Source organism: Musa acuminata, chromosome BXJ1-9, assembly GCF_036884655.1.
Source record: "Musa acuminata AAA Group cultivar baxijiao chromosome BXJ1-9, Cavendish_Baxijiao_AAA, whole genome shotgun sequence".
Lineage (NCBI taxonomy): Eukaryota > Viridiplantae > Streptophyta > Magnoliopsida > Zingiberales > Musaceae > Musa > Musa acuminata.
The window spans coordinates 25,314,602-25,325,113 of record NC_088335.1 but is presented as its reverse complement, the minus strand read 5'-3'; the positions used below and the strand labels follow the sequence as shown (position 1 = coordinate 25,325,113).

Here is a 10,512-nt window from a genome sequence, read left to right as displayed (position 1 = left end):
GAGAAGGTTGGCATGATACATACTGTTCCTAATTGATCAGATATATTTTTGTTAAAAGATATTTATATATGAGGAGAGATTAAAAATAGGACTAAAAAAATAGTTTTACATTCATAAATATCGAAAAAGTTGAATGATATATATCTGAATTAACTCATAATTTAATAATTTAATTTTTAAATTAAATTAGTGTAGCAAAAGGCTATGAGATGTGAATCATACCACAAAACCTGCAAGCACCATTTCGCGCAGTCCTTCAAGGTGAAGGGATACAGTATATATTGAGCTCTGTGCTGTGTGTTGTGCTTATTCGATCCATGCGAAAGTTGTGACAAGGAAAAATTCACGTTTTACTTCTTTGTTAGTACTTGTCAATTTGTATAACGATCATTTGAGTTGTGTAATTATCAGATGACAGTATATTTTATTGTATGAGGCATCTTAGCTGGAAATGCTTTTGCCTATCCTGATTATTTCCTCAACGAAAGATTTAAAAGCAGAGATATATATTAAGAGTAAGAAACTTACAAACTCTGGATTAAAACCTTGGAAAGACTTCTCAAAGTAGAACTTCAGATTTTTTTCTGTGTGTTCTGCAATGAGAGATGAAGTTGTTTATATAGAGAACTGAAGGCATAGGGTCGGGTGATCTCTGGTCCCCATCGACACCCTTTGTCCAACTGTTCCCTTTAAAACCAAGGGCGCCCTTCTGTGGGTCTGATCACTTCTTCTTGTCCGCCTCCTCCTTCACCAAGACTCTCCACATGTGTGCAATAAAAAACTAAGCTTCCCTTTGTATCAGATGGTCCAGATGGAGCATTTACCATCAGAAGATTGATGTTTGAACTGGTCATTTCAAGCTATACCAAAGTGCTTGGACTTGCGACCTTGCAAACGTATGCACACACAAACACATGAAGAAAGCAGAAATTATTTATGGAGCCATTAGTGCCAGGCAGGCCATGGAATCAACATGTATCGTGTGTACTCACCAGCCTTTTCAAATTGACTCGTTCCACGCTCCATAAACAAACGGTGGGCTTCCAAGTCTTGGAGTCTGATTAGTCTACAATGTTCGAGTGGCCTCACTTTTCTCTGGGAAGATCTGTTCCAGACTTCCTCATGTCGTCATCAGTTACGCCTATAGCCCATATATACATACATACAGGCCAAGCAATCTGATATTGATGAGTACATCGACATATATCTGGTTTTGCAGTTTGAGATCCTCCACTGGTTTCATTTCCCGGTGGGAGAGGGCAGAGTCTCTTGGGAGCTGAAACTTCCCTCTCTTGCTGTTCCAGTACTGCATCACGTACCTACTGAGGTACGCCACTAAAGCTATGCTGATATTGTTGCATTAGGATAAGGATGTTGGTTCTTTTTTCTTTTGAGGTTAATGAAGGGTAAAACTATGAATACCCATGGCTTTTGACGTGAATAGAAACAAGCTTCATCTCTTCTCGTTTAAGGATATGCAACGGCAAGTCATGCTTTTAGAAAGAGTAAATGAACACTGATCCGTAAAAATCATCTCCCTGTACTTAGCTAAAGATCTCCTAGACATAGTTAGATCATATTAAATAGCAACAAAACGTACCTGAACCTCTCAAACAGGAAGTTTCTCGATGTTAGAAGCCTTGAGACACGGCCACTGGAAGTTTCTTAATGTCTGGTCCTTGCTTGAGGATCTGCAACGCTAGTCATGCTTTTGGAGAGAGAGAAAATGAGCACTAGTACATCAAAGGTTTAGTTTGCCGACGACGATGAATGCAAGTTAACTGCACGCGGACATAGTTAGCTAGATCACGTTAAATAGTTACATGAATGATCTTATTTTATCTTAATCTATGAGGCAAGAAGTAAATTTCAAACTTTGAATACCATGGCAGAAGCAAAAACAAACACCATCTCTCTTTGTTTGGGGATCTGCACACGAAACGAAAGATTAACAGCAAGCCTTGCTTTTGGGGAGAGCAAATGAACACTGCCATAGCGAACTCATATCCCTATATCTATCTTAAATTATTTTGGAGTCTGCAAACATTGTTAAATCATGCTAGATCTGAAGCAAGTACTGGACCTATATCAGTCTCTAGTTGGATCAGTATAGACTTGGTTCGTATCTGACATATGGTATATCAGCACGTGCTTCGGTACCATAGGGTGAGGGCTCGAGGAAGAAGAAGAGGAGAAGGAGGTGGGGGCAGAGGCGAGGAGAGAGGAAGAAGAGGAGAAGCACTAGAGGATGGGGTAATCGGCAACGACAGGCAGTGGCACTAGATTTAAGGAGATCAAACGCATCCTTGAGATTCTTGTTTGTGAAGATGCGATCACGAATCCTAACCACAAGCGGAATGATATGATCCTCATCTCGATTCACTCCCGGACCGAGATAGGTAAAATACACAACACCTCGTCCAGGTTAAATAAACCCTAGTTAGATGAGAGAGAAAGAAAGAGAGTTATAATTTTGTGAGGTGTGCATCTGACATCAAATTAGGAAAAGAATCAGCATACAGAATTTTAGAAAACATGGGAGGAAGTTGGGGTATTTTGACGGACTCATGAAGTTGATTCTTCAAACTTGCACCTTCCTCCAATGATATTTCCTGGTTAATGGTGTGCAGCCTTTGACTTGTCTTCCAGACCAAGCCTTCCTTGTCCTTGTTTAGAAATCAACGCAAACTTGGGCAGGTGTGACGATACTTCTTGTTGTGTTTCTTATTTTTCTTCACAGACCATGCATGTCACTGATTGCCCTTAATTTCCAGAGATGGGGTGAGACGGCATGCATTGAGGAATTGACAATTGGAATTGTCAATATCCCACGTATCATCTGCATAAACCTAATTTTTTTATATTCCCTATGAAATAAAAATAAATAAATAAATAATCTTTTTATTCCCTTGGATGTCCAGTTGCATGAATGAAAAATATAGCTTAGATTGAGTGTACGTACGTCTTTTGCATTTTCTCCTCCATTCAATCCACCTTATGATGTATATATCCAAGTCAACGTGTCACACACAAAAAGTACCATCACATCGTATAACTTGAAGTTTCTTTTGTATCTACCCGAAGGGAGAATATTGGACATTTCAGCTGGAAAGTTCTAATTTGTTGACAAACAGGAAAAAACCAGAAAAAGGATGACGATGTAGTTAGGAAAGAAGGAAGAAAACATCGTCATTAAAAACCAACTCCTTGTTCACCAATTTCTAAGAGAAAACTAATCCTCCTCGATCCAAGAATTTCCCATGCTGCTTTTTTCATTTTATTTCTCACTCGACCTAATCAACGAGTGACCAACTTAACTTTCATGCCCTCTTTAAAGTACCGTCGACTTGCATCAGTCTAAACCTATATGCATGCTCATATCTTATTCTCATGTCAATATGTAGACTGACACATGCATGTCAATCATTGTGTCGTTTTATTTCTCACTCAACCTAGTTAATGAGTGATCGACTTAACTTTCACGCTCTCGTTAAGTACTATCGACTTGGCATCGGTCTAAACCCACATGTATGCCCATATCTTATTCTCATGTCAACTTGTAGATTGACACATGCATGTCAATCATTGTGTCATGAAGATGAAATCAAAAAAGATGATCGTTCTGTTTATACGAGATGAGTAAGGTTACTTCCACATGTTTATCGCACATAGAATCGACTTGAGGGAGGAATGATTGATCTGTACTTACGGACAAATATATGTTTGTCGTCGAGTTATATACATGTGCATTTATCATATTTATATATTGAAAATTCAGGAGACAAAGTTTGACCTGTAGGCTAAGAATAGTTCTGCAGTCAGATTCACACACGTATCACGTTTAGATCGACATTGAAAAAGTAGAAAAAGGAAGGAAGTGATAGAAATTAAATGAGGAACCTTGAGAGTTGTTCCTAGTCGACGACACAGAAGAACAGAGAAAACGACAAAAGGAAAACTTGTTGTACCATACTGAAATATATTATAAGCCCTCGAAAGTTGTAATCATTTAGATTGTTCTTAGAAACTTAAAGAAAGTCTTTCCAACCTTTTAGCCTAGATGCTAGTTGTCATCAGCTATAACCCATGTTCAGTCCAATAAAATATCTAGTTAAAATACTACTATACATGTCAAAAAAGGGAAAAGAAAAAAAAATTACTTGTATGCAAACCAAGTTGATGAAAAGTGATGTACACGCTATGTGGCAATGAGTGTCATCCAAGTTGCGACCACATTATTGTCAGGTGATGTCCATATCATGCTTATGTCATTATTCAGAACAATGTTGAATATATATATATATATATATATATATATATAATATATATATAGATATAGATTGAAACTATTTGTAGCTGTTACATTACAATTACTTCGAATAGAATTTACAACAATCACTTTCTTGCATAACAAAAATCCTATTTAGAAGATATAACCTAAAGGATCTACAAGCTGCTTTTATGTTATCTGCAGAGATCCATAAGACAGCTTTAGAGGGTCCATAGGACAGTCGATCCTGTTAAGTGACATCAGGGTTTATAGCCGTAATATATGACTTGAAGAGATTGGTCTTAAATGATTCTAGGCGCCGACAAACACATAAGCAAACCGGCCCTTCTCACCTAGCCGCCGCCAAGTACGTAAGCATACCGAGCCTTCTCACCTATATTTATGACATGATAGAAACGATGAAGGCTTGTAAAGGAAAAAAGCAAAAGAAAACAAAAAAGAAGCCATCCGAAATCATCATCTCTCCCTCAATGTCTATATATCTTCTTCACCTTTTTGTCGATTGTAGAAATCATATTTTCCATAGTATCCCTAACATTTGTTCTTGGGATCGAAGGGTACGCGCCCATGGCCGGCGGTGGTGGTGATGGCAGTAGTAGTCGATCGTTGGTGGAGACTCCGACGTGGGCAGTCGCCGCAGTTTACTTGGTTCTTGTCATCCTCTCGATCATCATCGAGCAAATCATCCACCGTATTGGCAAGGCAAGTTTGTTTCATGTCCCAACAATTTGTGCATGCTGGTTGGATGCATCATCAGCAGTAGCTAAACTGGCCTCCTGCAGTGGTTAAGAAAGCATCACAAAAGCGCACTATATGAAGCACTAGAAAAGATCAAATCTGGTTTGTGGTTCTACATTAATTACCTACCTTCGTTAGTGTTGACATAACAACTACCAATGGAACAAGAGAAAGAGAAATTGATGCAACATAGTTTTTTTGTCTTACAGAATTGATGCTGCTGGGCTTCATATCCTTGCTTCTTACTGTGAGCCAAAACCTCATATCAGAGATATGTGTGTCCGAGAGTGTTGGCAATTCATGGCACCCATGTAAGGCCTCGGAAGAGGCTGTCATCGCAGGCGATGACGAGCACCGGTCCGAGGATTCAAACGAAAACAACAACGGACGAAGGCTTCTGCAAAGTGCTGACTCCACGGACAGATTCCGACGCATTTTAGTTGGAGGGTCAACAGACAAATGTTCAGCCAAGGCAAGAAACCTCCTTTCATCCTCTGTCAACATTGATGATAGATTTAAAAAAGAAAATCAAATGACAAAATGAGTGAACTTGGCATCTTTGAACATTCATAATTAATATACTTGACTTAATTATCTCCCCACCTGAAGTTTCGTCAAACCGTACAACGTTCTCTACCATAATTGATTAGTTCAATCTTAAGCCTTTTCCTATCATAAAGTTCCACCTCACTAAGCCAATAGTGATATGCTATCGAGATCAGTCTGCTCGCCATCGGGTCTTGATATCTCTGATTTCAAAAGCTTCCAATAAAGTTTCCTAACATCTCGATGCCAAATCATACAGGGAAAAGTTCCTTTCATTTCCACCGAAGGCATCAATCAGCTTCACATTTTCATTTTTGCCTTGGCCGTCTCCCACATCCTTTACTGCGTGGTCACCATGGCTCTGGGTAGACTGAAGGTACGGACGGCAGTGTTTAATTAATACAATGGATTGAACTTGATTCATAACAAACATCAACTTATATATGTTATGGGCGATGCATGTACCACATACAATACAGATGAGAAGGTGGAAATCATGGGAATTAGAGACTGAAACAGCCGAATACCAATTCTCTCATGGTACATTAGTATGCCTCTACATGTTGCTTTGTGTTGTTGATGTATTGTATTGCATTGCACTTGAATAGCACTGATGAATGTGTTGCAACTCTGCCCAAAATATTTAAACAGATCCTGACAGGTTTAGATTTGCAAGGGATACATCATTTGGCCGTCGGCACTTGAATTTCTGGAGCAAGTCGCATGTTCTCGTCTGGATTGTAAGATCTAAATCCAGTACATCCTGTTTTACTTTGTACGAAACCTGCACTAGTAGCATATCAGGGAACTCCAGTAATGTTCTAGTAGGATAGGATAGACTCTTTAAATAATGCTATGCTGATCATTAGCTCTTTCTAGGAAAATAGATTGTTGTTTCTTACACCAAAAATAAAAAATGTCTAGCATCAGTTCAAATGGAAGAGAAAGCAGTGCTTGTAGATAATGAATAATCAAGAAGAGAGAAAGATTAGATGACGATAGCGATAGCAAAAACATAAGGAGCCTTAAATATCAACAATTTCCTTGTTTTGAAACCAATAATCTGTGTCACTGACCGTGGGCTGATCTTCCTCTTTGCTTGTAATATCATGAAGGAAGATAAAATGTAAGAAAGAAAAAAACACTCCATTATGTTCCTTATATTGACCATTTGTTTGACCATCTTTTGCAACAGGTCTGCTTTATCAGACAATTTGTGAGCTCAGTTTCTAAAGTTGATTATTTGACGCTACGACATGGGTTCATCATAGTAAGTAGCTAGTCATTGGTTCTATCAACAACGTAGTACTTGCCTTAGCTACACAAGCTGCAAATTCACACTACAAGAATCTCAGGCACACTTGGCGCCGCAAAGTTCAAGCAAGTTTAACTTTCAGAAGTATATAAAGCAGTCGCTTGAAGAGGATTTTAAAGTTGTAGTTGGGATAAGGTATGACGATTGATTTATATGCTCCCCACCAAAATTAAGTGGCCATTAGAATGTGCATTAATGCCAACACCTTCAAAATTTTCAGTTGTTTGTTTCATCGGCTTGGTTTTTTTTTTCTTCTTATTCTTCTTCTTCATTTTAATATTTGTAGCCCCACAATATGGTTCATTGCAGTATGCTTCCTGCTATTTAATACACATGGTATGTATTGACATTTCCTGTTTCCGAATTCTGCCTATGATATTATGTGCACAGAGATGACAGTTCAATGGTTGTTATATGTTCTCAGGTTGGCGTTCCTCTTTATGGCTGCCATTTATCCCTTTGATTGTAAGTCTAAATTGCATTCTCCAACACTAACTTTCACTTCTACTTCCTGTGAAGTCATTACTTTTTCTCAATTACGGAAACACTTGCACATGATCTTAGCATGTCAGTAAATGTCAGTCCTCAATGCTTATGAAAGTTTTGTATCAAAGTATATGTTACTGTGAATAAGAAATAAAAAATTTATCTGGTGATGTATACGAGCATCCTATCAAGTGTTAGCTTAATCTCAGCTATGGAACACGATTAAACAAATCATAGGCAAATCAGTTAAAAAAAAGCATGTGATCTTCTCAGCATGCCATGAACTATGACATGACGATCGGAAGATAATTCAATAGTAAGTACATTTTGCTGAGTTAGTACAAAATTATGATAAACTGTTTATCAATAGTAAGTATATTTGCAGATAGTTCTCATGGTTGGAACAAAACTTCAAGTCATAATTACAAAGATGGCTATACAAATTATGGAACGTGGGGATGTTGTTAAGGGTGTCCCAGTTGTTCGTCCTGGAGACAAACTCTTCTGGTTCAACCGCCCAGGCCTTCTACTCTTTCTAATTCATTTTGTCCTATTTCAGGTAATTTTTATTAAATCAAAATTTTCTAAATAACTATAATTGTAGCGTAATTCAACACTTTCTCCTTTGCAGAATGCATTTCAGCTCGCCTTCTTTGCTTGGAGTTGGGTGAGAAAAAAAAAAAGAAAAAAAGAAGACTTATCATCCATAACCTTAACCAAACTTTCGTAGATAGTAAATTAAAATGATAACTTAATTTGACGTTATTGATACTTGGAATCATTTGCAGTACGAGTTTGGCTACCCTTCATGCTTCCACAAAAGCATAGAAGACATAGTTATTCTAATCTCCATGGGGTTAGTTTTCCTACTCTTTTCTTGCAGTTGTTTTGTCCAAGCAATAACCAGCTATATATGAATTTACAAACAAATGCAATGCGATGACGTGATATAGTCGACATGCAAAACTATGCAGTTCAGTTTTCTAAAAAAATTTCTACATGCGAAAATACTACTTATGCATTAGAGAAAATTTGCTAGTGTGTTCTTATTTGGGGAAAAAAAAAATACCTTGCACTTTTTTGCCAAATAACAGTAGAGTTAGCTAATACACATCTTACAATGAGCATCGCTTTTTAAAGGATTTAAACCGAAATGAAGCGAACCAACAAGAAACCAAAAAATTCTCTTTGGTATATGTCCTCATCCTAGGTATGATAAAATATGAGATAAAAAGTTGTTCAGACTATAGAAGATTTAATTCCCGAAGCTTTTGATCTGAGCACTGTACATTATTTCAGTATTCGATTGATGCCAAATTTATAAATATTCTCATTATACTGTGATACACATTCAATACAACCCAAAAGTTCTAACTTGCGCATCTTTTTTTTCCAGTGTTCTCATACAGGTCCTATGTAGCTATGTTACACTACCTCTCTATGCACTAGTAACACAGGTATATTACATAATCAAACATGCTTTTCGAAAAAAAAAAAAAAAAGAGAAAGAACATCCTACATTTGTAGTCTGAAAAACATACAAATGTTGTATCTTATACAGATGGGGTCTAATCTGAAGCCTACCATCTTTAATGAGAGAGTAGCAACTTTTCTAAGAAAGTGGCATCACACTGCAAGGAAGCGCTTGAAAGAGAACAGGAGGTCTGCAAGTGTGACGCCTTCTTTGTCTACAAGCAGGCCAGCTACTCCAACCCATCGCTTATCGCCACTTCACGTCTTACAGTATCATCATAATGAGGCAGAGAGTCTGCAAAACTCTCCCAAGAAATTCACCATGGACGATGACCAATATGATCCCGAGGAGTTGACCCCACCACCCCATCATTCATTTGACGAATCATTTTCCCACTACAGAAAGGCCGCAACATCAAAAGGATTAATGAAAGAAGAACAAGAGATGAAAGAATATGGAGGTTCATCAGAGCTGCAAATGACACATGAGACTGATGGTCATGTAAGCAGTGTGATCTCCGTTGATTTTTCATTTGACAAAAGACAAAGATGATAATTAGGTGGCTTGAAGATCTCACATGTGGAACATGGGAGATAATTTCATCAGAGTAATGGATTATGGTAGATTGTCCAACCAGAATTTATTAGATACATAACACATGCTATGATAACGATGGAAGACCAACTGATCTGTAGCTGTTGATAAGGTTAAATATTGGCACTAGTAATCTTGGTCAGTTGATGTTCTTTGTATTTACCTGTTGTTCTTCAAATCATTCCATTCTTTTACTAGAGTAGAAGACTTTTTAAAACCGTTTTCAATAATATTTCATAAATTTAAATCCATAAAAAATAAAAAAACTCTCATCTGAGTTTTTCAGTAAATGTAATCTATCCTATTGAATATGGGAGGACGAATGATAGAAAAACCCTTATGAAATTCAAAAAGAGTTATTTTTCTTGATTGTTAAACCAAATAATAAATAACGTGGTTCTGATACCAACTGTTGGGAACGAGTTAACACTAAGAGAAGGGGTGAATTAGTGCAGCAGATAAAAGTCGTCGGTTTAAAAATCTTCATACGATAAAAACCTATTTCATAAAGATGCTTAAATTGAAAGCATACGGAAGAGTATAGCAAGTAAGGAAGTTTGTAGTTAAAGTAAATTGCTCAAAAGAAATGCAAATCGAGTTTATAGTCGTTTGGTCATCGTGACCTACATCCACTCCCGATTCCTCTTCCATCGAGACCACCAGCATCCACTAACAGTATTCCTTCAATAGGCACAGACCAACTACCCTTTTACAACCCTCTTCTCCTTTTTATAGGTTTAGGAAATAATATTTACAAGCACACACTCCTCTCTAAATACAATTCTAAACTTAGAACTTAGAGGAAGAGATTTCTCCGGTGATTACTATAGCATTTTCTCACTTTTAAACTCTTTGTACTTGTGTGTGTTAACTAGAGAGGTATTTATAGGCCTCAAGTGGATTCAAACTTAGAGCCTAAAAATATCTCATCTCGGGTCTTCCGAGTACTCGTAGTACCATCGCTAGTGCTTTCTGACACTAGACAGTACCACCGCTTGATAGGGCGGTACCATCGCCTAGCACCCTATCACTTGGTGGTACCACCGCTTGACAGTCTCTCGGAGACTA

The 10,512-nt window shown here is 37.7% G+C and overlaps 1 protein-coding gene across 1 annotated transcript; it reads left to right on the top strand.

Annotated features, from left to right (window-relative positions):
* The first annotated feature begins 1,121 nt into the window (after positions 1-1,121).
* LOC103973181 (MLO-like protein 6) lies at positions 1,122-9,577 on the top strand. Its single transcript, XM_018821329.2, has 16 exons — positions 1,122-1,327; positions 4,848-4,993; positions 5,074-5,131; positions 5,239-5,501; positions 5,835-5,951; positions 6,055-6,115; positions 6,227-6,315; positions 6,771-6,845; positions 6,931-7,025; positions 7,177-7,226; positions 7,315-7,355; positions 7,762-7,935; positions 8,008-8,043; positions 8,165-8,232; positions 8,773-8,833; positions 8,938-9,577. The coding sequence occupies exons 2-16, from the start codon at positions 4,859-4,861 to the stop codon at positions 9,400-9,402; spliced, it is 1,788 nt and encodes a 595-aa protein (XP_018676874.2). The 5' UTR covers positions 1,122-1,327; positions 4,848-4,858; the 3' UTR covers positions 9,403-9,577.
* The last annotated feature ends 935 nt before the right edge of the window (positions 9,578-10,512 follow it).

What these genes read in the sequence shown, in the direction of transcription:
- LOC103973181 (XM_018821329.2), top strand. Translation starts at nt 4,859, where the DNA reads ATGGCCGGCGGTGGTGGTGATGGCAGTAGTAGTCGATCGTTGGTGGAG. An exon ending in GTTATTCTAATCTCCATGGG is followed by an intron (nt 8,233 to 8,772) that starts GTTAGTTTTCCT and finishes TTTTTTTTCCAG; the next exon opens with TGTTCTCATACAGGTCCTAT. An exon ending in TCTATGCACTAGTAACACAG is followed by an intron (nt 8,834 to 8,937) that starts GTATATTACATA and finishes TATCTTATACAG; the next exon opens with ATGGGGTCTAATCTGAAGCC.